The sequence below is a fragment of the Mesoplodon mirus genome (genome assembly GCF_964341445.2).
Source record: "Mesoplodon mirus genome assembly, chromosome: 5".
In the NCBI taxonomy this organism is placed as follows: Eukaryota; Metazoa; Chordata; class Mammalia; order Artiodactyla; family Ziphiidae; genus Mesoplodon; species Mesoplodon mirus.
This window is the reverse complement of record NC_138980.1, coordinates 141222748-141249560: the sequence shown is the minus strand read 5'-3', so window position 1 is coordinate 141249560 and position 26813 is coordinate 141222748. Positions and strand designations below refer to the sequence as shown.

Here is a 26813-nt window from a genome sequence, read left to right as displayed (position 1 = left end):
TTATCCCTGTGGTTTTGTCCAGAAATGCTGCACGGGATTTTTTCTAAAATGATTTATTTTGTTGAGCACTATCCTTTTTTCCCCCCTATGATGATATGTCAGCTGAAAATGTAGCATTTATTTCTTCCTGAAAGGGAGGTATTGATTTTATATTTGCTATGTCCTTAGACTATCTCACCATCTCATCTGGGATGAGATGAGAAGCCAGTGCCAATAGTCTTTTATTCTAATTATTCCACGAACGGTAGTGAATGTCTACCATATACCAGGCACTGCCTTCAACACTAAGGCTTCATAGAGGCATTAGAGAAGCTCCACTCTTCAGAAGCTCCCTATCTGTAGAGAAGCCAACAGATAAACAACTAAACGCCATTCTGTGTGCCATGTGCCACAGTGCAGATGGCATGGAGGGTGGGTGGGACACAGGGGAGGACTGGCTGGCCGAGTCCATCTGGGAGTTCAGGGAAGGCGTTTAGAGGTTAGCCGTGAGCTGAGTCTGGAAGGATGGATTAATTTTCAGGAATAAGGAGGAAATGACATTCTAGGCAGAAGGAGCCACATGGACAAAGTGTGGAGATGCGAAATCGCAGGGTGCTTTTGGGAAATTATGAGATGTCCCATTTGGCTGGAGTGCTCAGGAACTGAAGCAGAAGCTGGAGGACTGTACTCTTTCTGGAGTATATTCTTGGTGGCTGGTGCACTTTCTGTATTATATAGTAGAATGACTTGTGGACGAAATAAAATGTTGACTGGGGTTAATGGAGTAATTATGAAGGGATCTGGGTGATGATAACCAAATAAATAAATAAAACAAAATAAAATGTAATATAAAATATATAAAATAAAATACCTTTCCTCAAAATTCCCAGACTCTGTTTGTCACTGGAAATAGAGTTGTTGAAAAGAGATAGGAAGCAAACTCATTCTTGGCTGATGATATTTTCAGTTTTCTTCCCAGCCTCCCTGCATTAACTTGGGGACAGTGTGGGGCTGGACACTGTGGATGCTCCCTCTACTCTGCAAATTTGGCCTAGCAGGTAGGTCAGCCTGTGCCCTTTTATGGATTATGTGATTCTTTTTGCGTTCTTTGGATAAGAATTGTTAACTTGAGAACAAAGGGACGACACCTGGATATAGGCACACGTGGATGGACACTGGGGGATTTGTGGGCTCCCTGAATTTGCGTGGGGGTCTGTGTGCATGCTGATATGTATTTATGCAGGTGCAAATTTTGCAAGATGGTCTGTCATATTTTCAAGGGGAGCTACAACCCTCCAAAAGATCAAGATTCGGGCTTCCCTGGTGGCGTAGTGGTTGAGAGTCCGCCTGCCGATGCAGGGGATGTGGGTTCGTGCCCCGGTCTGGGAAGATCCCACATGCCATGGAGCGGCTGGGCCCGTGAGCCATGGCCGCTGGGCCTGTGCGTCCAGAGCCTGTGCTCTGCAACGGGAGAGGCCACAGCAGTGAGAGGCCTGCATACCCCCCACCAAAAAAAAAAAAAAATCAAGATTCACTGTTTTAGAGTAATGGTAGGTGCTTATCTTGATAATTTCTGTGTTAAGTGCATTGGTTTCATATAAGACACACACATAAAAAAATACCATTTTCACACCATTTGCCATAAATTTCAAGGATAAAAAGGGAAATGAAACACCATATACCTACAATGGTCCAACTCAAAACTATGGGCCTAATACCCATACAACACCTTGCAGGTCTAAGATGTATTACTTTGATCACATATTATGGTAAAAAAAAATTAAGACCAGATTAAAAGAAGTGGGGATTGTGCACTGGGGAAGTAGAGAAGACATGTAGTATACGTACTAGTCTGCTGAGGTGGCCTGAACAAAATACCACAGACTGGGTGGCCTGAACAATAGAAGTTTATTTTCTCACAGTTGTGGAGACTGGAAGTCCAAGGTCAGGGTGCCTACAGAGTTGATTTTCTCTGACACCCCTCTCCTTGGCTTGTGGATAACCATCCTCTTGCTGCCTCTTCACATGGTCATCCATCTGTGTATCTTAATCTCCTCTTATAAGGACACCAGTCAGATTGAATTAGGGCCCACTTTAATGGCCTCATTTTAATTAATACCTCTTTAAATGCCCTATTTCCAAATGTAGTCACCTTCTGAGGTACTGGCAGAGAGATGTGAGTTTTGAGGGGAGGGACATAATTCAGCCCATAACATGTAGTAATTGGGGGTCACCCAGAAGGCAGTTGTGATCTGGAGATAATGAGAATGTCTTCCAGACCTCTGTCCTGGCCTGGCCTGCCCTGCAGCTCCCTGGAGTTACACATGTGGCACTCCAGGGCTTTGTGGATAATACAGGCAGGTAGGCCTGTGTCTCTCTGTCTCATTCAGCTTCTTTTGGCCACCTCAGAAATCAACAGTTGCTCCCAGTTAATCCAATTTAAAGTTCTGCTTATGAGGATCATGACACCTTTCCCCTCGACTTGTCTTTTTCCATCTTGGATCTTTGTCTTCTCTGACCATGTTTCACTTAATAATTTCCTACATAACTGACTCCAGCTTCCACACTACTTCCCTTCTAGACTATTCTTCCCTTGGTCTCAGCCTTGCCCTTCTTTTATTTCAAGACATTTTTCAGAACAAACACTAACTTTACAACAGTACCAAAGTGATAATGAGCATAGAGCGAAGAAGGGAGATCAAGAACAGCTTTTTAATTTTGAAAAATATTCCTTTTGCATGTGGGAAATTCTCTGATAAGAAAGAACATTCTCCTTATTTTTCTTACAGGAAAGTTATGACTATTTCTCCTTATTTCTAAAAATAGGGGAAATAGTTATTTCTAGAAATGTAGAAATATGGTTATATGTTTCTTCTTAAGAAGTGGGAGAAGGATAGTTGTGTGAGAGGGGCAAATCTAGACTTCAGTTGTCCATGTTTAAAAAATAAACATTCTGTTTTAATTTTAAATTTACACAAATATTGTGAACATAGTGTAGAGAATTCTTATATAACCCTCATCCAGTTTCCCTCATTGTTACTATTTTATAATACCATAGTATATTTGACAAAACTAAGAAACTGATACTAGCACATGACTATCAAGTAAATTCCAGACTTTATTTGGATTTCACTAGTTTTTCCTTAATGTTCTCTTTCTGTTCCGGGATCTAATTCAGGGTAGCATACTGCATTGAACTGTCATGTCTCCTTAGTCACTTCTGGTCGGTGACAGTTTTTTAGTTTTCCCTTATTTCTCATGACCATGGCAGTCTTGAGGAGTACTGCCGGTACTCCTGTTTTTGTTTTTTTAACATCTTTACTGGAGTATAATTGCTTTACAATTATTGTTGTGTTAGTTTCTGCTGTATAACAAAGTGAATCAGCTATATGTATACATATGTCCCCATATCCCCTCCCTCTTGCATCTCCCACCCACCCTCCCTATCCCACCCCTCTACGTGGTCACAAAGCACCGAGCTGATCTCCCTGTGCAATGCAGCTACTTCCCACTAGCTATCTATTTTACATTTGGTAGTGTATATATGTCCATGCCACTCTCTCAGTTCATCCCAGCTTACCCTTCCCCCTCCCTGTGTCCTCAAGTCCATTCTCTAGTAGTTCTGCATCTTTATTCCTGTCCTGCCCCTAGGTTCTTCAGAACTTTTTTTTTTTCCTCAGATTCCATATATATGCATTGGCATACAGTATTTGTTTTTCTCTTTCTGACTTACTTCACTCTGTGTGACAGACTCTAGGTCCATCCACCTCACTACAAATAACTCAATTTCATTTCTTTTTTTGGCTGAATAACAACATTCCATTACTCAGATATGTGCCACATCTTCTTTATCCATTCATCTGTCAATGGACACTTAGGTTGCTTCTATGTCCTGACTGTTGTAAATAGAGCTGCATTGAACATTGTGGTACATACATGACTCTTTTTGAATTATAGTTTTCTTGGGGTATATGCCCAGTAGTGGGATTGCTGGGTCATTTGGTAGTTCTATTTTTAGTTTCTTAAGGAACCTCCATACTGTTCTCCATAGTGGCTGTATCAGTTTACATTCCCACCAATAGTGCAAGAGGGTTCCCTTTTCTCCACACCTCTCCAGCATTTATTGTTTGTAGATTTTTTGATGATGGCCATTCTGACTGGTGTGAGGTGATACCTCATGGTAGTTTTGATTTACATTTCTCTAATGATTAGTGATGTTGAGCAGCTTTTCATGTGTTTGTTGGCAATCTGTATCTCTTCTTTGGAGAAATGTCTATTTAGGTCTTCTGCCCATTTTTGGATTGTTTTTTTTGTTTTTTTTTTATATTGAGCTACATGAGCTGCTTGTATATTTTGGAGATGAATCCTTTGTCAGTTGGCTTCGTTAGCAAATATTTTCTCCCATTCTGAGGGTTGTATTGTTGTCTTGTTTATGGTTTCCTTTGCTGTGCAAAAGCTTTTAAGTTTCATTAGGTCCCATTTGTTTACTTTTGTTTTTATTTCCCTTTCTCTAGGAGGGGTCAAAAAGGATCTTGCTGTGATTTATGTTGTAGAGTGTTCTGCTTATGTTTTCCTAAAGACTTATAGTGTCTGGCCTTACATTTAGGTCTTTAATCCATTTTGAGTTTACTTTTGTGTATGGTGTTAGTGTTCTAATTTCATTCTTTTACATGTAGCTGTCCAGTTTTCCCAGCACCACTTATTGAAGAGGCTGTCTTTTCTCCGTTGTATGTTCTTGCCTCCTTTATCAAAGATAAGGTGACCATATGTGCATGGGTTTATCTCTGGGCTTTCTATCCTGTTCCATTGATGCATGTTTCTATTATTGTGCCAGTACCATACTGTCTTGATTACTGTAGCTTTGTAGTATAGTCTGAAGTCAGGGAGCCTGATTCCTCCAGCTCCGTTTTTCTTTCTGAAGATTGCTTTGGCTCTTCGGGGTCTTTTGTGTTTCCATACAAATTGTGAAATTTTTTGTTCTAGTTCTGTGAAAAATCCCATTGGTAGTTTTATAGGGATTGCATTGAACCTGTAGATTGCCTTGGGTAGTATAGTCATTTTCACAATGTTGATTCTTCCAGTCCAAGAACATGGTATATCTCTCCATCTATTTGTATCATCTTTAATTTCTTTCATCAGTGTCTTATAATTTTCTGCATACAGGTCTTTTGTCTTCTTAGGTAGGTTTATTCCTAGGTATTTTACTCTTTTTGTTACAATAGTAAATGGGAGTATTTCCTTGATTTCTCTTTCAGATTTTTCATCATTAGTGTATACAAATGCAAGAGATTTCTGTGCATTAATTTTGTGTCCTGTACTTTACCAAAATCATTGATTAGCTCTAGTCGTTTTCTGGTGGCATCTTTAGGATTCTCTATGTATAGTATCATGTCATCTGCAAACAGTGCCCGTTTTACTTCTTTTCTGATTTGGATTCTTTTATTTCTTTTTCTTCTCTAATTGTTGTGGCTAGAGCTTCCAAAACTATGTTGAATAATAATAGTGAGAATGGGCAACCTTGTCCTGTTCCTGATCTTAGAGGAAATGGTTTCAGTTTTTCACAACTGAGAACGATGTTGGCTGTGGGTTTGTCATATATGGCCTTTATTATGTTGAGGTAGGTTCCCTCTATGCCTACTTTCTGTAGAGTTTTTTTTTATCATAAATTGGTGTTGAATTTTATCGAAAGCTTTTTCTGCATCTATTGAGATGATCATATGCTTTTTATCCTTCAATTTGTTAATATGGTGTATCACATTGATTGATCTGCATATATTGAAGTTTCCTTGCATTCCTGGGGTAAACCTCAGTTGATCATGGTGTATGATCCTGTTCATATGCTGCTGGATTCTGTTTGCTAGTATTTTGTTGAGGATTTTTGCATCTATTTTCATCAATAATATTGGCCTGTAGTTTTCTTTCTTTGTGTAATTTTGGTATCAGGGTGATGGTGGCCTCGTGGAATGAGTTTGGGTGTGTTCCTCCCTCTGCTATATTTTGGAAGAGTGTGAGAAGTTTAGGTGTTAGCTCTTCTCTAAATGTTTGATAGAATTTGGCAGTGAAGCCATCTGGTCCTTGGCTTTTGTTTGTTGGAAGATTTTTAATCACAGTTTCAATTTCAGTGCTTGTGATTGGTCTGTTCATATTTTCTGTTTCTTCCTGGTTCAGTCTCGGAAAGCTGTGCTTTTCTAAGAACTTGTCCATTTATTCCAGGTTGTCCATTTTATTGGCATAGAGTTGCTTGTAGTAGTCTCTTAGGATGCTTTGTATTTCTGCGGTGTCTGTTATAACTTCTCCTTTTTCATTTCTAATTTTATTAATTTCATTCCTCTCCCTCTTTTTCTTGATGAGACTGCCTAATGGTTTATCAAGTTTATTTATCTTCTCAAAGAACCAACTTTTAGTTTTATTGATCTTTGCTATTGTTTTCTTTGTTTCTATCTCATTTATTTCTTCTCTGATCTTTATGGTTTCTTTCTTTCTGCTAACTTTGGGTTTTGTTTGTTCTTCTTTCTCTAGTTCCTTTAGGTGAAAGGTTAGATTGTTTATTTGAGATTTTTCTTGTTTCTTGAGGTAGGCTTGTATAGCTATCAACTTCCCTCTTAGAACTGCTTTTGCTGCATCCCATAGGTTTTGGATCGTCGTGTTTTCATTGTCATTTGTCTCTAGGTATTTTTTGATTTCCTCTTTGATTTCTTCAGTGATCGCTTGGTTCTTTAGTAACGTATTGTTTAGCCTCCATGTGTTTGTGTTTTTTGCGTTTTTTTCCCTGTAATTGATTTCTAATCTCATAGCATTGTGGTCAGAAAAGATGCTTGATATGATTTCAATTTTCTTAAATTTACTGAGGCTTGCTTTGTGACGCAAGATGTGATCTATCCTGGAGAATGATCCGTGCGCACTTGAGAAGAAAGTGTAATCTGCTGTTTTTGGAAGGAATGTCCTATAAATATCAATTAAATCTATCTGGTCTATTGTGTCCTTTAAAGCTTCTGTTTCCTTATTTATTTTCATTTTGGATGATCTGTCCATTGGTGTAAGTGAGGTGTTAAAGTCCCCCACTATTATTGTGTTACTGTCGATTTCCTCTTTTATAGCTGTTAGCAGTTGCCTCATGTATTGAGGTGCTCCTATGTTGGGTGCATATATATTTATAATTGTTATATCTTCTTCTTGGATTGATCCCTTGATCATTATGTAGTGTGCTTCCTTGTCTCTTGTAACATTCTTTATTTTAAAGTCTATTTTATCTGATATGAGTATTGCTATTCCAGCTTTTTTTTGATTTCCATTTGCATGGAATATCTTTTTCCATCCCCTCACTTTCAGTCTGAATGTGTCCCTAGGTCTGAAGTGGGTCTCTTATAGACAACATATATATGGGTTTCATTTATGTATCCATTCAGCAAGCCTGTGTCTTTTGGTTGGAGCATTTAATCCATTCATGTTTAAGGTAGTTATCAATATGTATGTTCCTATTACCAGTTTCTTAATCGTTTTGGGTTTGTTTTTGTAGGTCCTTTTCTTCTCTTGTGTTTCCCACTTAGAGAAGTTCCTTTAGCATTTGTTGTAGAGCTGGTTTGGTGGTACTGAATTCTCTTAGCTTTTGCTTGTCTGTAAAGCTTCTGATTTCTCCATGGAACGTGGATGAGATCCTTGCTGGTTAGAGTAAGCTTGGTTGTAGGTTCTTCCCTTTCATCACTTTAAGTATATCATGCCATTCCCTCTGGCTTGTAAAGTTTCTGCTGAGAAGTCAGCTGTTAACCTTATGGGAGTTCCCTTGTATGTTATTTGTCATTTTTCCCTTGCTGCTTTCAATAATTTTTCTTTGTCTTTAATTTTTGCCAATTTGATTACTATGTGTCTCAGCATGTTTCTCCTTGGTTTTATCCTGTATGGGACTCTCTGCACTTCCTGGACTTGGGTGGCTATTTCCTTTCCCATGTTGGGGAAGTTTTTGACTATAATCTCTTCAAATATTTTCTCTGGTCCTTTCTCTCTCTCTTCTCCTTCTGGGACCCCTATAATGCAAATGCTGTTGTGTTTAATGTTCTCCCAGTGGTCTCTTAGGCTGTCTTTATTTCTTTTCATTCATTTTTCTTTATTCTGTTCTGCAGCAGTGAATTCCCCCATTCTGTCTTCCATGTTACTTATCCGTTCTTCTGCCTCAGTTATTCTGCTATAATTCTGCTATTATAATGTAGTTTTCATTTCAGTTATTGTATTGTTCTTCTCTGTTTGTTCTTTAATTCTTCTAGGTCTTTGTTAAACATTTCTTGCATCTTCTCGATCTTTGCCTCCATTCTTTTTCCGAGGTCCTGGATCATCTTTACTGTCATTATTCTGAATTCTTTTTCTGGAAGGTTGCTTATCTCCACTTCATTTAGTTGTTTTTCTGGGGTTTTATCTTGTTCCTTTATCTGGTACATAGCCCTCTGCCTTTTCATCTTGTCTATGTTTCTGTGAATGTGGTTTTTGTTCTGCAGGCTGCAGGATTGTAGGTCTTCTTGCTTCTGCTCTCTGCCCTCTGGTGGATGAGACTATCTGTGAGGCTGTGTAAGTTTCCTGATGGGAGGGACTGATGGTGGGTAGAGCTGACTGTTGCTCTGGTGGGCAGAGCTCCGTAAAACTTCAGTCTGCTTCTATGCTGATCGGTGGGACTGGGTTCCCTCCTTGTTGGTTGTTTGGCCTGAGGCAACCCAACAGTGGCGCCTACTTGGGCTCTTTGGTGGGGCTAATGACAGACTCTGGAAGGGCTCACACCAAGGAGTGCTTCCCAGAACTTCTGCTGTCAGTGTCCTTGTCCCCACAGTGAGCCACAGCCACCCCCCGCCTCTGCAGGAGACCCTCCAACACTAGCAGATAGGTCTGGTTCAGTCTCCCCTGGGGTCACTGCTCCTTACCCTGGGTCCTGGTGCACACACTACTTTCTGTGTGCCTTCCAAGAGTGGAGTCACTGTTTCCCCCTGTCCTGTCAAAGTCCTGCAATCAAATTCCACTAGGCTTCAAAGTCTGATTCTCTAGGAATTCCTCCTCCAGTTGCCGGACCCCCAGGTTGAGAAGCTTGACATGGGGCTCAGAACCTTCACTCCAGTGGGTTTACTTCTGTGGTATAAGTGTTCTCCAGTCTGTGAGTCACCCACCCAGCAGTTATAAGATTTGATTTTACTGTGATTGCACCCCTCCTACCGTCTCATTGTGGCTTCTCCTTTGTCTTTGGATGTGGAGTATCCTTCTTGGTGAGTTTCAGTGTCCTCCTGTTGATGATTGTCCAGCAGCTAGTTGTGATTCTGCTGTTCTCACAAGAGGGATTGAGAGCACGTCCTTCTACTCCGCCATCTTGGTTCCTCTCTATATAATCTCTTTATCAGTTATCTATGTCATTCCCAGCTTTAATATATGTGAATGTTATATCTTAGAGGGCATGAGGTGTCACATTCCAATCCAGATTTGAGTGATAAATTATATTATGATGGGGTCTATTGTAGTTTTATTTTACATTACCTTTAGTCATCAGTTCCAAGGGCAGTTTTATTTCTTTTATTTTATTTTTACTTTTGCACTAAATAATCGTGATTTTATTTTTTCACAAAGTACAAAGCTTTGCACCACATTACAGTAGTGTTCTAACACAAGAAAATCCCAACGTTTTCATTGGGGAGGGGGCAACAATTTATATATAGGATACTGATTTTATAGATTGCTAGTTACTTTTGACCTTTGGTTGATTCCAGTCCTTCAGTCACCAAATGAAGACATCATTGCAGTGTTGCCATCCTGCCACTCTGCCCCTCACTCCTGCTGCCTCCCTCAAGCAAATCCTTTCCAAGTGCATTTTCTAAACAGGCAGCCTAGCTAATTTCACCATCTACTGCTGCAACTCCCTCCAGTCTGTGTTGAGCACCTCATTCTTGTTCCTTCCAGCTCCACATGGTCTGGATCTGTGGCGAGTCCTGGGACTAGCCGAGGTGTATAGAAGAAGGCCAGTGTAGTTGCTATGGAAGGTGGCCTCCCTCTGGGTTATTTATTTACAATTTCTGTTTAAAAGCCTTGGTCTCTTACGCTTCTAAGAACTGTGATTATTGGCATTTTACTTCCTTAATTTCCTTCCCTAGAGGCTTTGATGCCCCAAATCTCACAATGGTTTCCCACCTCCAAAAAACCCTTTAAGTCATTTTGTAGATGGCCTAAATGTGCATTACAGACCCTGGCCCCTCTTCTTTGGTCTGAAATGTTAACATTTGGGACAGGTACGAAGTGTAAGTGCAGGAGGCACCTTGACCTTCTGGAGAAGACTGTCGCTGGCTGGCCTCCACTAGAAGGCAATGTAAAATTATGTAGCCCCACCGCCACGGTGGAGAAGAGCGCTGGCTTGCGGTGAGCTTACTAGTGTGTCCTGAAGTTACTGCCAACATATACTGCACAAGTGACTTCCTGAGTACTGGGATAGCGGGGTGCAAGGATAGAAGAAGGGTCCTTTGTAGGATGGAGGCTGGGGAGTGAGGAACAAAGGAGGAGCCAGGTGGGTAATGCAGAGGAGATGAGCGAGGAGGAAGAGATGAGATGGTAAGAAAAAGGACAGAAAAGGAGGGGAAGAAGCAGGAAAGGAAAAGGGCAAACAGAGGGAAAAAACAGCCAGGAAATAGGAGAGAGGAAGTGGGGAGCTGGTGGAAAGAAGAGAGGGAGGAGAGCAATGAGATGCCAAAACTCTTTGGTGTGTCTCCAGAATTCTCAGGTAATACTCATCGGGTTATCTCATACTTGCTCAAGTTCAGGCAAGTTTAAAATCCTTTTGAAAATGGAGAAATCACCCTGTTTTTCCAAATGAAATTCCAATCCCAGTCACTTCAGGGTTGGAGCATTCTTCTACCTTTCTCCTTTCCCTTCCCACCCCAAGGGCTGAGGGACACCCTCAGAGGCAGCAGGCAGCAGGCAAGGGAAAGCACAGCCAGTGGCACTGGGAAATCTTTGAGAATCAATCCCAGATGTTGTGGGTTCTTTCTCAGTTATCAAGTGTGGAAATGAATGATTCTGTCAACGTATTTTTTTTGTATAGATTTTATTTTTATTTATCTATTTTTGGCTGCATTGGGTCTTCATTGCTGAGCACAGGCTTTCTCTAGTTGCGGTGAGTGGGGGCTACTCTTTGTTGCGGTGCGCGGGCTTCTCATCACTGTGGCTTCTCTTGCTGTGGAGCACGGGCTCTAGGCGCATGGGCTTCAGTAGTTGTGGCTCACAGGCTCTAGAAAGCAGGCTCAGTAGTTGTGGCCACAGACTTAGTTGCTCCGTGGCATGTGGGATCTTCCTGGACTAAGGATAGAACCCGTGTCCCCTGCATTGGCAGGTGGATTCTTAACCACTGCATCACCAGAGAAACCCTGTCAACATATTTTTGAGGTAGGAAAGTAAACAGTGGCACATAACGCGCGAGGCCAGACCCACGTGGGTCAAGTAGGCCAACCTGTGAAGTAGGTGAGATGGACTTCAATGCCCTCTTTCCCCTCGCCTGGGGGCTGGTCTTCCTTTTGCTTCAGTAGGAGAGTTTTCTAAGAATTAGAGCTGCTTAAAAAAGAATGGACTAAAATTAGATAGTGGTGATGATTACACAACTCTATGAATATACTAAAAGCCAATGAATTTTACACTTCAAAAAGGTGAATTTTCTGGTGTGTGAATTATATCTTAATAAAGGTGTTATTGGCACAGGGTATGTTATGCATCCCGGAAGGGTAATTACCTGATTGTAGTTTAGCACCTTATAGTTAATATTACCTCCCACCCCGATTCCCACCATTTATGACTGTCTCAAGGCCTTTCTTTCTTTGCTTTTGGCAATAAATTTTGTTTCCTCTGTGTTCAGAAGGCAAAAGGAGCCCCGGTCCTGGAGAAAACTTTTGGCTACAACATATGGTATTTTCCAGAAAACAACACTAACTTCACAGAGACAATGAACACCACTAACCAGCAGCTTAAATTGTATCTGGGAGGCAAGACCTACCCGGTATATGTGATTTCTTACAATTCTCTTGGGAGTCTCCAGTGGCCACGCTTAGGATTCCAGCTATTGATGAAAAGTGTAAGTATAACATAAACTTCTTACTTAGATGCCTGACCCCATCCAAATGTCCAAGGAGTAGTCCCTATCCTCTCAGAGGCTGCTGTTTCTCTAGAGTCAAAATGATTCTGAAGTGAGGATTTCTTAGGTTATGGGGGAGTGATCATAATCTTTGAGTAATTCACGAACCTCTTGAAATAAAGTTCCTTTGGAACAAAGCCTGTGTTGAAAATCAGAGACTTCATAAATCACATGATACAAAGTCTTGAGCCTAGAAGTTCTACATCCTGCTTGTATTTATTTTGTTCTGAGTCAATATAAGCTGGGTTAAGTCATAAAAATCTGTCAGATCTGCCACATTTATCCTCAGTGGCTGAAACCCCTCTTTTGAAATCTTCCCCTCACAGGATTGACTGCACCCCAGGCTTGGTTTGCTCACTCGTGTTTTCTCCCTTCCATTTGACTATCAAGTTAGGGAAATTTCTTATGTTTATACTTTCCAACAAATTGCTCGTTACACCTTTAATTAAGTAATTTTTAAAATGTTACTGCTCCCAGGTAAACTCATATTTTGTATTCTGTTTTGGAATAAAATAGCTTCTTTGAGTCTTAGTCAGGGAATTGCAAGCAATGGATTCCCTCTTCCCTGCTTTATTTTTCTCTGTAGATCTTACTATTCCTCATTCTATAGATTTTCTCATTTATTTTGATTATTACCTATCTCTCCATCAATAGGATGCAAGTTCCACGGGGGCAGAGATTTTCTTTTTGGTCTGTTTTTCTCTTCTTCTCATTTTCTTTCTTTTCCTGGTCCTCCTCTCCTCCTCCTCCTCCATTTCCAAAATCTAGAACAAACATAGAGCAGTTGGCATAGAAAAGGCGCTCAGTAACTATTTGTTGAAACACACCATAGCTCGGGAATGCACTCTCCAGTTCTCCATCTCTCTGTTTGCTTAGATCTAGGATGATATCAGGCATTTACACTACCAGCGCTAGACTCGTCTCCCTGTGCTTTCTTCTTTCTCTTCTTTTTTGTTTATCGTAGTAGTTTTTATTTTTATTTATTTTAAAATTTTTAAATATTTATTTACCTATTTGTTTTTGGCTGCGTTGGGTCTTAGTTGAGGCACATGGGATCTTTCGTTGTGGCACGTAGGCTCTTCGTTGCGGTGCACGGGCTTCTCTCTAGTTGTAGCAAGTGAGCAGGCTCCAAAGTGCGCAGGCTCAGTAGTTGCAGTGTGCTGGCTTAGTTGCCCCATGGCATGTGAGATCTTAGTGCCCTGACCAGGGATCGAGTCCACACCCCCTATATTGGAAGACAGATTCTTAACCACTTGGACCACCAGGGAAGTCCCTCTTCTTTCTCTTCTTAAACTTAACCCATGTTCTTTTGCCTCATTTTAGAACTCCTACATATATATTTTTGTGTGTGTGTTTTGAGCTACAGTCAGTATTTGATATTGTTTTAGTCAGTGTTTGCCACAGCCCTTAGTTCCTGGCATCCTAGTTCCTACCTATCCAATACCCCTGGTGATGAAGTTTCTGACAAGTGTGTGTGTCACTGAACACACATTCTGTGTTAACAGAGGCACTGATGAATAGTAATTGCAGTTTCCTGGTGTGGCCCTGTAGTGGGAGGCAGGAAAGGGTAGGGAATAAAAACATGGGCTTTGGAGTCTAGCAGCTCTGGATTCAAATCTTTACTCTTTCACTAGATACCATAAACCTTGGACAAATTATCTAACCTCTCTAAACCTTAGCTACTTATTAAATGGACTTTTAGTTATACCTCCCTCATAAGGCTACTGTGAATATTAAATGAGACTGTGTATAGAATGCTTTGTCTAGTGCTAATTATTATTATTGTGATTCTTAACAAAAGTTCTAACTAATTGAATTTCTATTAGACATGGATTATCAACTTTAAAAATATCATAAAATACACTTTAAGATTATGCTAAATTCACAGAGGGTTTTTAATTTTTCCCAATTCTGAAGGTATTTGCTTTATGTCACAAGTATTGGCACAATCATCAGTTATAATGGTTCCAGACCAAGTGTAGGCAAACTATAGCTTGTGGGTAAACCTGGCCTGACACCTGTTTTTGTAAGTAAAGTTTTATTGGAACACAACCACACCTATTCGTTTTTACATCGTCTATGTCTCCCTTTGTGCAACAATGGCAGATCTGAGTAGTTGCAACAGAGGCCTGCAAAACCTAAAATGTTTATATTTGGCCCTTTATAGACCTCTTTACAGGTCCTGGTCCTAGACATATATAAGAAAGTAATGCTCTACAGAATTTTGTTTAATAAAGTAGAGTCAACTGGAGAATGGTTACTATAATAATAATAATAATTGTAAGTTTAACAATCATTAAGTAAGTGTAATTATCCAATATTGTCCATTAAGATATATCAGACATTGTGCTAAGACGATATAGGTTAATCTAATTTTAGCCTTGAAATGACCCATGGGGTAGGTGCTATTAGATTCACTTTATAGCTGATGAAGCTGAGATTCAGGAAAGCTTAGTAATTTGCTCAGAGTCTCTCAAGTGGAATTCAAGCCCAGGTCTGCATGATTCCAAACTTGTACAATGTACTTTATCCAGAGCCTTGGACTTGGTATTAATAAAGTGACTTAGAAATCTGGACACAGCTGCTGTGTGACCCTGAACTGGTTATTTTCTTCTGTGGACCTCTATTCTCCCATCTTTCAAATAAGGGATTGGAATAGATATACCTTCAAGTTCCTTCTGGCCTGAACGTCCTCTGAGTTCTAGGAGACCTTAGCCAGCGGGTAGCTATGGAGTTGTCTGAGGCAGGACCTAGCAAAACATGGCCAGTTGTGTGACAAGGGGCTGAGGAGGAGGTTGGGACTTGAGTTGAGGTAGAGTTCAGGTCGGGCTAGGATGGCTGGCAAAGGTGAGGCACTACCAGCTTCTGAGAACTGTATTTGATAGGCCCAGGGTGACTGCCTTCATGCAAATCACAAAAAATTAATAGTGTGTACGGTCAAAGTCCCTTTCCTCTTTTCCCTGGAGGGATCTGTATTCCTACCACACCCAGGGGTATATTGTATTGGGAGAAATTGCTCAAAAAGTTCTTGTCAAGCAATGGAGGCAGTTAGTTGACATTCAGTAGAAGGATGATTTGGAAACTTTTCTTTCAGCACCCTTAATGCTTCCCAGGCCCTGCCGTCTTAAAGGCTGACTCATGACTTGAGTCTACACCCACTTGTGGTCCAGAGCCTGGGCGTGTTTCCTCTTTCAACCTGACTTCTCCTCCTCAGAGCCCCAGTGTTGGTAAAGAGAAGGAGTGTGGACTTAGCAGCCAACACTCACTCTTGTCTTCAAGTCAGGATTTGGGTGCAGGTGGTTTACTAAGAAAACGCCTCTAGAGAGACCAGCAAAGGAAGTGGAGGAAGCAAGGCCAAGGCAGGGGAGGAAGAGGAGGCCGAGCCAAAGGTGCTGATTGATTTTCCTAGATCTTTGCAACAAAGCACCATAGACTGGGTGACTTCAAACAACAGAAACTCGTTGCCTCATCGTTCTGCAGGCTACAACTCTGAAAACAGGGTGTTGGCAGGGCCATGCTCCCTCAAAAGCTTCTCAGGGAGGATCCTTCCTTACTTATTCCAGCTTCTAGAAGCCTCAGGCTTTCCTTGGCTTAGAGCAGCATAATTCCAATCTCTGACTCATTCTTAACATGGCCAGCTTCTTGTGTGTCCTCTGTCTCTGAATCCAAATTCCACTTTAGTAAGGAGACTAGTCATATTGGGTTAAGGACCCCCATCATATTTTAACTATTCACCTGATTTCTAAATAAGGTTACATTCTGAGGTACTAAGGATATCTTTTTTTTGGGGTGGACACAATTCAACCCATAGTAAGTGTCATCTGAATTGACATTCCTGGGGAGGGTGTTTCCAGCCTGACCTGGCAGGGGACTCTGAAGTGGAAGTTACATCTCAAAGTTATCCCAACCAGGTGATGGATAAAAACAGCAAGAAAGCATCTGGGGATCAGGGAGCAGTAACATTATCTGCTCCAAGGGGCTGAGTAAGGTTCCAATGCTCAAGTAATGACTTTCAGCCTGACTGGAACAGTGACTAAGGCTGCTTAGAGGCTATGAGCAGGGGAGGGCAGGGAGGAGAAAGCAGGAGCCCTAAGGCTTAGGTGGGGTTGATTTCCTGGCTCTGTGCTCCTTGCCCCCACTCCAGCTTCACATTTTCCCCATGCCTCAGTTGCCCTTCCTCAGAGCTACCCTTCCAGGTAGACAAATTCTCTGGCCTTACTTCTAGACCAGAAGCTGGAGTCTCTCATAAAGGCCTGGTTTGGGGAAAGGATCCGCCAACTGTGGCCTTCAGGAACAGGAGCTCCTAAATACACACACACCCCGCCGGGGCTTGCTGCATAGAAATAGCGGAATTCAGTACCCACCGGCCCCCTACATCAAATCTCTACCCTTGCCTAGGCTTCCATCTTCAAGAGGAATTTTGGTTATTTTGAGGGACTCCGTCTCCTCTTCTGCCCTCATCCAGGGCCATCTTTTTTTTTTTTTTTTTGCGGTACGCGTGCCTCTCACTGCTGTGGCCTCTCCTGTTGCGGAGCACAGGCTTCGGACGCGCAGGCTCAGCAGCCATGGCTCACGGGCCCAGCCGCTCCATGGCATGTGGGATCTTCCTGGACCGGGGCACGAACCCATGTCCCCTGCATCGGCAGGCGGACTCTCAACCACTGCGTCACCAGGGAAGCCCAACAACTTTTAATTTTGATGAAGTTCAGTTTAATCTTTTTGCTGCTTGTGTGTTTGGTGTCATATTTAAGAAATCATTGCCAAATTCAAGGACATATAGATTTATCCTATGTTTTCTAAGCATCGTATAGATTTAACTCTTATATTTAGGTCTTTGATCCATCTTGATAGGTTAATTTAAATCAGAACATGAATAGAGAGATTGGGGTATGAGGTGGCCAAGCTTGGAAGCCCAGGTTCCAATGCTTTTATTTCAGTGCCACTAAAGCACAGTTTTCACTTGGGTTTGGCTGTGGTGTTTGACTTTTATATTTTTCCTTTAGCCAAGACAGCCAACTCCAGCATCCTGCAGTATAGCCTGGAGTCCCTGACACGAAAGACCTCTTACACTGTTCAGGTCATGGCCAGCACCAGTGCTGGGGGAACTAGTGGCACCAGGATAAACTTCAAGACATTGTCAATTAGTGAGTACTCCTTCAGTCCTTGGGAATGTCTCCTTGGCATTTCCTTTAGGCTAGTCACAGATGATGTTTCCCAAAGGCAGGGGGAAGGCAAATGAAAGGGAGAAGTGAGAAGAACCATTTTGCTCTCTGACTCATTGGCCTTCCTGGAAAGCATATGGGTGAGGAGGGAGGAGGGAGAACAGGAAAATTGAGAGCTGAATTTGGAAAGATGGGTCATTTTGCTTCTCCCTGGGTAGCCCCGAATCTTCTTAGGGAGGAGGGATCAAGTTAATGCCACCTTCACTGTCATTCCAAACCAGCTCCCACCTCAAGGCTATCCCCAAGTTCATAGTCACCAGTCCCTGTGTGTCAAACAAGGGAAAACCTTGGTTGATCAAGCACCATTGGCCCACTTAACCTCATTGTTTGTGGAGTTTTTTGAGTAAAAAAGTGTAATCAGCTTTTATATTAAAAAATGGGAGCAAGAAAAGTTTAATAAATACAACAGTAATATAAAATATAATGTGATTCATACGATGGTTACGGGGAATATTCAAGAGGGAAAGAAGACAGGCTGAAGAGGGAGATGAAGAAGAAGAAGGAAGGAGAATGGGAGAAACAGAGAGACAGGAGAGTGGGAGAAACAGAAATCTCTGTCTTTGAATGACAGAGGTTTGATTTTAAGGATATACTAACACTTTTTTTAAAAATGAAGCTTAAAAGTGAAGGAACATTGCAAAATTTTCCATAAAAGCTATAAATAGTCTAAGTATTCTTGAAATTTTCCTGTTCATCATCACACATCCAAAAGAATAAAAATAGCTTATGGTTCTGGAAAATGTGAGTAAAGCATGTGTTTTTACACAGAAAACATGTTCTGTTTTTATTGACTAACATTGTCTTTTGGGAGTTCTTTTTGATATTGCTCTTTAAAATCTTTTAAAATCATGTTATATTTTCACAACACTAGGCACAAATTGCATTATCTGATGGAATTTTCTCTATGGGTCAGATTGAAGGCAAGAGCCTGCCTTGGAGACTAGAAGTTTCTTATCCTTGGTTCTTCTGTTTGTTTGTTTTTCATTTTTTTTATTGGAGTATAATTGCTTTACAATGTTGTGTTAGTTTCTGCTGTACAGTGAAGTGAACCAACTATATATATACCTATTTCCCCTCCCTCTTGGACCTCCCTCCCCCCACCCCGCCCCAATCCCACCCATCTAGGTCGTCACAGAGCACCGAGCTGAGCTTCCTGTGCATGTTCCTGCTAGCTATCTGTTTTACACATGGTAGTGTATATATGTCAGTCTTAATCTCCCAGTTAGTCCCACCCTCCCCTTCCCGCCCTGTGTCCATATGTCCATTCTCTACATCTACATCTCTATTCCTGCTCTGCAAATAGGTTCATCTGTACCATTTTTCTAGATTCCACATCTATGCATTAATATACAGTATTTATTTTTCTCTTTCTGGCTTACTTCACTTTGTATGACAGACACTAGGTCCATCCACCTCACTACAAATACCCAATAAAACCTTCCTATAGGAGTTTACTGTGTTCTGTGGTTTGAGTGGGTGTGCTTAATTGTTCTGGAATTTCTGATCAATTGAAATTAAAAAATCTTGTTGCAATAATAGTGGTTTTGCCACTCCCGGTTGTTTGAGATGGATCTGTCCCGTGTTTGGTTGGGCTCTTATTCAGTGTGTGTTGCCACCGGCTGCTCACAGGTAAAGCAGAAATTCTCTTTTACCAGCAAGTTTCTGCTTTTTATTTTTAGAATAAATCATCAGGGAAATGAAAAGAGGATGCTTTAGCTTTGGGTTGTGGTCAAGAACTGATTAAATAATTTAGTGTCCCTGGCACACACTAAAAATCATACACTTCAGTTGTGATCTCAGTGGCATATTTGTTTGTTTATGTTTTATTACATTTATTATTGCAGATGTTCAGTACTTCATTACTTTCTCTTATTTTTTTTCTGAAAATTTAATTTGCGGTTGTAACTACAGTGTTTGAGAACTCAGCATCCTTGTTTTCTACAAATACTGATTAAAACAAAATGCTGTAAAATGTAAAACATTGTAATTACCTTCCCATGTCTTTGTTGTATTTGTGCTGAAATGTTTTCACATTCCTTTGTCTGGAAGAAATTCTTTGCTTTCATTTTGATTATGTTGCTTACCTTGAAATCAATAGGTTTTGATATTTTCTCTTGGAAGATTTTATATATTTTGGGGAATATGTAATATATCTAATAAAAGATAAAAATTATCATGTAAATAACAACAACAACAAAATAAACCCTCATACCTTTTTATGGCTGAGTGATATTCCATTGTATATATGTACCACATCTTCTTTATCCTTTCATCTGTTGTTGGACATTTAGGTTGTTTCCATGTCCTGGCTATTGTAAATAGTGCTGCAGTGAACATTGGGGTACACGTGTCCTTTTGCATTATGGTTTTCTCAGGGTATATTCCCAGTAGTGGGATTGCTGGGTCATATGATAATTCTATTTTTAGTTTTTTAAGGAACCTCCATACTGTTTTCCACAGTGGCTGTATCAATTTACATTCCCACCAACAGTGCAAGAGGGTTCCCTTTTTTCCACACCCTCTCCAGTATTTACTGTTTGTAGATTTTTTGATGATGGCCATTCTGACCAGTGTGAGGTGACACCTCATTGCAGTTTTTTTTTTTTCCCTTTTTTTGCGGTATGCGGGCCTCTCACTGTTGTGGCCTCTCCCGTTGCGGAGCACAGGCTCTGGACGCACAGGCTCAGCGGCCATGGCTCACGGGCCCAGCCGCTCCGCGGCATGTGGGATCCTCCCGGACCGGGGCACGAACCCGCGTCCCCTGCACCGGCAGGCGGACTCCCAACCACTGCGCCACCAGGGAAGCCCCTCGTTGCAGTTTTGATTTGCATTTCTCTAATAATTAGTGATGTTGAGCAGCTTTTCATGTGCCTCTTGGCCATCTGTATGTCTTCTTTGGTGAAATGTCTATTTAGGTCTTCCACCCAGTTGTGTTTTTTTTTTTTTTTTTTTTGCGGTACGCGGGCCTCTCAACTGCTGTGGCCTCTCCCGTTGCGGAACACAGGCTCCGGACGCGCAGGCTCAGCGGCCATGGCTCACGGGCCCAGCCGCTCCACGGCATGCGGGATCCTCCCGGACCGGGGCACGAACCCGTGTCCCCTGCATTGGCAGGCAGACTCTCAACCACTGCGCCACCAGGGAAGCCCCTTCCACCCAGTTTTTAATTGGGTTGTTTGTTTTTTTGATATTGAGCTCCATGAGCTGTTTGTATATTTTGGAGATGAATCCTTTGTCTGTTGCTTCGTTTGCACATATTTTCTCCATTCTGAAGGTTCTGTCTTTTCATCTTATTTATGGTTTCCTTTGCTGTGCAAAAGCTTTTAAGTTTCATTACGTCCCATTTGTTTATTTTTGTTCTTATTTTCATTACTCTAGGAGGTGGGTCAAAAAAAATCTTGCTGTGGTTTATATCAAAGAGTGTTCTGCCTATGTTTTTGTCTAAGAGTTTTATAGTATCTGGTCTTACATTTAGGTCTCTAATCCATTTTGAGTTTATTTTTGTGTATGGTGTTAGGGAATGTTCTAATTTCATTCTTTTACATGTAGCTGTCCAGTTTTCCCAGCACCACTTATTGAAGAGGTTGTCTTTTCTCCATTGTATGTTCTTGCCTCCTGTGTCATAAATTAGGTGACCATATGTGTGTGGGTTTATCTCTGGGCTTTCTATCCTGTACCATTGACTTATATTTCTGTTTTTGTGCCAGTACCATACCGTCTTGATTACTGTGGCCTTGTAGTGTAGATTAGTCAGGGAGCCTGATTCCTCCAGCTCCATTTCTTTCTCAAGATTGCTTTGGCTATTTGGGGTCTTTTGTGTTTCCATACAAATTGTAAAATTTTTTGTTCTAATTCTGTGAAGAATGCCATTGGTAGTTTAATAGGGATTGCACTGAATCTGTAGATTGCTTTGGGTAGTATAGTCATTTTACAATATTGATTCTTCCAGTCTAAGAACATGGTATATTTCTCCATCTGTTTATGTCATCTTTGATTTCTTTCATCAGTGCTTTATAGTTTTCTGAGTACAGATCTTTTGCCTCCTTAGGTAGGTTTATTCCTAGGTATTTTATTCTTTTTGTTGCAATGGTGAATGGGATTGTTTCCTTAAGTTCTCTTTCTGAGTTTTTGTTGTTAGTGCATAGGAATGCAAGAGATTTCTGTGCATTAATTTGTATCCTGCCATCTTACCAAATTCACTGATTAGTTCTAGTAATTTTCTGGTGGCAGCTTCAGGATTTTCTATGTATAGTATCATGTCATTTGCAAACAGTGACAATTTTACTTCTTCTTTTCCAATTTATATTCCTTTTATTTCTTTTTCTTCTCTGATTGTCATGGCTAGGACTTCCAAAACTGTGTTGAATAAGAGGGGCAAGTGTGGACATCCTTGTCTTGTTCCTGATCTTAGAGGAAATGCTTTCAGTTTTTCACCATTGAGAATGAAGTTTGCTGTGGGTTTGTCATATATGGCCTTTATTATGTTGAGGTAGGTTCCCTCTATGCCCATTTTCTGGAGAGTTTTTATCAAAAATCAGTGCTGAATTTTGTCAAAAGCTTTTTCTGCATCTATTGAGATGATCATATGGTTTTTATTCTTCAATTTGTTAACATGGTGTATCACATTGATTGATTTGCATATATTGAAGAATCCTTGCATCCCTGGGATAAATCCCACTTGATCATGGTGTACGATCCTTTTAATGTGTTGTTGGATTCTGTTTGCTAGTATTTTGTTGAGGATTTTTGCACTGATGTTCATCAGTGATATTGGCCTGTAATTTTCTTTTTTGTGATATCTTTGTCTGGTTTTGCTATCAGGGTGATGGTGGCCTTGTAGAATGATTTTGGGAGTGTTCCTCCCTCTGCAGTTTTTTGGAAGAGTTTGAGAAGGATAGGTGTTAGCTCTTCTCTAAATGTTTGATAGAATTCACCTGTGAAGCCATCTGGTCCTGGACTTTTGTTTGTTGGAAGATTTTGAATTACACTTTCAGTTTCATTACTTGTGATTGGTCTGTTACTCTTGGTTCTTATAGATCTCCCTGCTTCTGTCTTTGATCCTCTACCATCTGTTTTCCACACAGCAGCCAGAGTTTAAAATCCTAGACCCCCTGCTTAAAACCCACCAGTGGTTTCTGTTGTATTTTGAATTAAATCCAAACTCCTTCCCATTGCTTTCAGGACCCTTCCTCATCTGTCCCTTCCTGACCTCACCTCCCACCACTTCCCGTTTATGTTCCCATTTATGCTTTTCCTTCTGCCTTGAATGCTTTCCCCAGCATGAACATGGGCAGTTCCTTCTCATTATTCACGTTAGCTCAGATTTCACTTCTCCAAGGAGTCTTCCTTTGCCACCCTATCTAAAGGTGCTAACCCCCTACCCACTTTACCCTACTCTCTATCATCCCATTTTATCTGAAATAATCTTACGTTATTTATTGTCTGAATTCTTGAACCAGAAGGTAAGCTCCATGAGAGTAGGGATCTTGTGTTTCTTGCTTCTTGCTATTTATTTTATTACCCACAAACAATTTGTTTGGCAAATTGTAAGTGCTCAGAAAATGTTTACTAGATGAATGAAGTTGGAGGATGAACCTGGGGAACACAGTTTCTGTCAGTATTATTCAGGGAGAAGAGAAATGGAATGAATTTGAATTAAATTGAAAGAAAACCTTTAGGGTATATGTTGCTGAAGCTACTGGAAGAAAACATTAATCTTTGATTTTTGTCAAGAAAGTAAGGGGCTCAACCTGCTACTGACTTTTGTTCTCCTTTTCTCAAAGGTGTCTTTGAGATTTTCATTATAACTTCTCTGGTTGGAGGTGGCCTTATTCTCATCATCCTGATGGTGGCATATGATCTCAAAAAACCCAAGTGAGTTTGTAGACAACAGTGTGGGCCCTCAAAATCGGGGGTGGAAAGGGGTGGAAGACACCATGGGTGGAAGAGGGCACACTGCCATTAAGGGGTGTCCATTCATTTATTGAGTTGATACATATTTATTGAATTTATTGTATGCCTTACACTGTGGCACATCAGAACTCTAACCAAACAGGAGGACTTGTACCCCCGACAGCGCTGTGCACTGGGCCTAGGACTTTTTGAAGCTAGGGAAGTGCCAGCTGCCCCACAGGCTTTGTCTGCTGTGTTCGGTATCTGAGACTAGAGTTGGGGAGAAGATCCTCTCTGTGTCTAGAGGGGACCCTTGGCAGCAGCAAGGGCCCTCAAGGCCACCAGCCTCTCTCCCAGGCAGAGCAGGGAGCAGGGTGCCCATGGAGTTAGAGCACTGGCCAGCATATGCCCAGCACAGGCAGTCCTTGCTTGTGGCACAGTGTCAGAGGGCTCGCTGAGGGCCATTTGTCCTGCCTGCTCTGGCCACTGTAGGGAAGGAAGCTTGTCTTCAGGGTCTTGTGCTTTCTGTCCCCAGAGAACCTCATTCTACCCTGAGGGTCACAGGTTCTCTCCCCATTAGACCGCTCTCTCCACAGTTACACAGTCGTGGGCCTTCTCTGCCAAGCAGCTGTGCTTAGTTACGGCCAAGCTAATGTCAACCTCAGTCAGCTTTGGGTTGTAAGCAAGTCGTCAGCACCCATTCTCGTACATTTTGCACATCTGACAAGTTCCCAGGTGGTACTGATGCTGCTGGTTGGGACCACACTTTGAGAATCACTGCTCTGAAGTGTGGGTATCTTGTAAGGCTTAGAGTGTTACCTTTCCTGGGGAATAAGTCTCAAGGAAATGGCTCTGTGATGGTGTGATTTCCGGCATCAGGACCAGGGGGTGGAGATGCAGGGGTGGGAGAGTGGGGAAGAGTAGGAAAAGCTTTGCCTAGGGAAAGGTCTTCTCCCATCACATCCCATAGTTAACTTGCAATTTCACTCCCCAAAGTACTTTGCTTTCCCAGTTTCTGTCAGGAGGCTGTGAGCTTGCCCTTATTCAATAGGGAGCCATACAGTTCCCTGCATCGAAGCCCTGCTCTTTTGGCTTGGCCATGCAGTAGAAGTAAAATGCTTCTTGGACTCACTTCCTATTTTAAAATCTTATCTATTATTAGCAAATTAAAGCACCTGTGTTGGCCCAATGTCCCCAACCCTGCTGAAAGCAGTATAGCCACATGGTGTGGAGATGATTTAAAGGTAAACACTCCTGTTTTTGTTAAGGAGATTGTTGAGCAAGCTGGTTATGGGAGGTGGACAGGGTGATGGACTGAGGTTTGCATAGGGTTCACATAAAGAGAACTCGAGGTTAAAAAGTCCCAGGGAATGGCTGGCAGGACAGGTGGAATCAGCCTTTCTGGAATGACTTTGACCTCATTCTTTGGACAAGAGGAAATGGCTTTACCAGGCTCATAGGACCCAGTGTTTGCTGGGCATAAAACTGGTCCTATAAAGGGTGCCACAGAAGAGACACTGGCCCTACCCTTAAGGACCTGACTGTCTAATTAGAAAGCAAGAGAACCCAGCTATAAGACTGGAGACCATTTAAAAAGCAGCCAAGAGCAAGTTAATCTAGAGACCACCTGGGGACCCGAGGGGCCGCTAATGTGCATTTCTGTCCAAAGGCAGGGGCAGGCTGCATCAAATTGTTTTTCTCAGATTGGAGACATTGGCAGTGGGGTTTTCTAGGGAGTTATCCATAATAGAAACCTCCCATTTTCATACATTTTTAAATTGAAAACTGTTCTGAAATTTTAAGGTTTAATTTCTCGGTTAAGTAGAAAGAAGCCCAATCAAATATAACCTTTAAATCCTTGTTATTGAAAGACTGTTTCCAGTATTCCTTGATAAGGAATTTTTAATATTAGCCCCTGTTTCAACTCAGAAGTCTTTTTTTAACACGGACGTGAAAATTATTTTTATTATTTATTTAATTAAATTTTGGTTGTTTCTATTTTCTTCTCTCCTCTATCATTCATGTGTTACCTTATTTAATTTCCTACTTACCAAAAGTTATTAAGAGAGTAAACTAATTCATAGGCAGTCTTGTCTGATGTCTAAAATGTTTTTTGAATCATCTGTAGGTCTGGCCTCTGTAGCAGTCACTTATTTTTTTGTTTGTTTTTTTGTTTTGTTTTGTTTTGTTTTTGCAGTATGCGGACCTCTCACTGTGTGGCCTCTCCCGTTGCGGAGCACAGGCTCTGGACGCACAGGCTCAGCGGCCATGGCTCACGGGCCTAGCCGCTCCGCAGCATGTGGGATGCTCCCGGACTGGGGCACGAACCCGTGTCCCCTGTATCGGCAGGTGGACTCTCAACCACTGCACCACCCGGGAAGCCCAGCAGTCACTTATTAATCACTCACTATATGCCAGGCAGTGAGCTAGGCTCTAGGGATACAAAGATGTTGGACACCACTGCCACCAGGAGGCCACCTTTGATTTTCTGGTGATGTTGGGCAAGTTATTTGTCTTTATGATAATTCTAATTTTGATGCTTCCATCTTCACTGGGATTTTATGAGCATATGATTATGTGGAAAATAGGCTTGAGCTCTCTAGAAGAAGAAATTGTTTGAATACACTGCATTCTTCTCAGGAAATGGACCACTCTTGCTAAGCTCCCATGGAAGGGCACCATTTCTGGCCTCTAAGAGGGGGGCTGGTCCAGAGGTGGGGCTTTGGGTGTCCCAAGCCTAATAGCTTTTGGCTACATCATATGTGGCCCCCAAATGACCATTGGGGTGTCCCTTTCTCTTTTCCAGGATAAGCTAAATCTGAAGGAGTTTGATGACTCTGTGAACACAGAAGAAGATGGGATTCTAAAACCATGTTCTGCCCCAGTGACCTTATTGACAGGTTGGTGGTAAATTTTGAGAATTTTCTGGAAGTGGTTTCCACAGAGGAACCTGAAAAGGGTCAGGAAAATATCTTGGGAGGGGAAAAGAATGCGTACATGACCTCCCCATATGGGACTTATTGTCCCGCAGTTTCAGTCGAGATTCCACCGAGAGAATCGCAACACCTATGTTCTGGAACACCAGAGGGGATCCGCTCAGAAGCCAAAGAGCATCCTCTCCCTCCTACCCAAGGTTTAGGGCCAGACCATTTCTGTGGGGAAGGAGCACCAAACCCATACTTGAAAAATTCAGTGACAACCAGAGAATATCTCATGTCTGAAAAACTTCTAGACCAAACCCAAAGAGAAGTCTAAATGCCGCCATGGCTTGAATCCCCCTACGTCTCACTGTGCATGACTCACAGAGAGAAGACTTGGCTACAAGAGCTTCCTTGGCGTCTCCCCATCCCGCTTGTGTTAGAGAAAGTCTCGCACACCCCCGAGTGACTTGTGAGCCTGGTTGGCCCAGATGTGTAGCTTGCTTGAGAAGAAAGGATGGTGGACTTCCCTGGTGGCGCAGTGGTTAAGAATCCGCCTGCCAATACAGGGGACACAGGTTCGAGCCCTGGTCTGGGAGGATCCCACATGCCGTGGAGCAACTAAGCCTGTACACCACAACTACTGAGCCCACGTGCCACAACTACTGA

General features: G+C 41.8%; 1 protein-coding gene across 1 annotated transcript in view; it reads left to right on the top strand.

The window, feature by feature from the left end:
- The window catches only part of IL31RA (interleukin 31 receptor A), a gene marked incomplete at its 5' end in the record, with an annotated part of 70391 nt that extends 43792 nt beyond the window's left edge, over positions 1-26599 (top strand). The window contains 9 exon segments of the mRNA XM_082623315.1: positions 9904-9968; positions 9972-9983; positions 11840-12008; positions 12011-12055; positions 17119-17259; positions 23118-23208; positions 24389-24470; positions 26033-26095; positions 26098-26599. Coding sequence (XP_082479441.1) covers positions 9904-9968; positions 9972-9983; positions 11840-12008; positions 12011-12055; positions 17119-17259; positions 23118-23208; positions 24389-24470; positions 26033-26095; positions 26098-26481 — 1052 coding nt within the window. The 3' untranslated portion in view covers positions 26482-26599.
- Between the last annotated feature and the right edge of the window lie 214 nt (positions 26600-26813).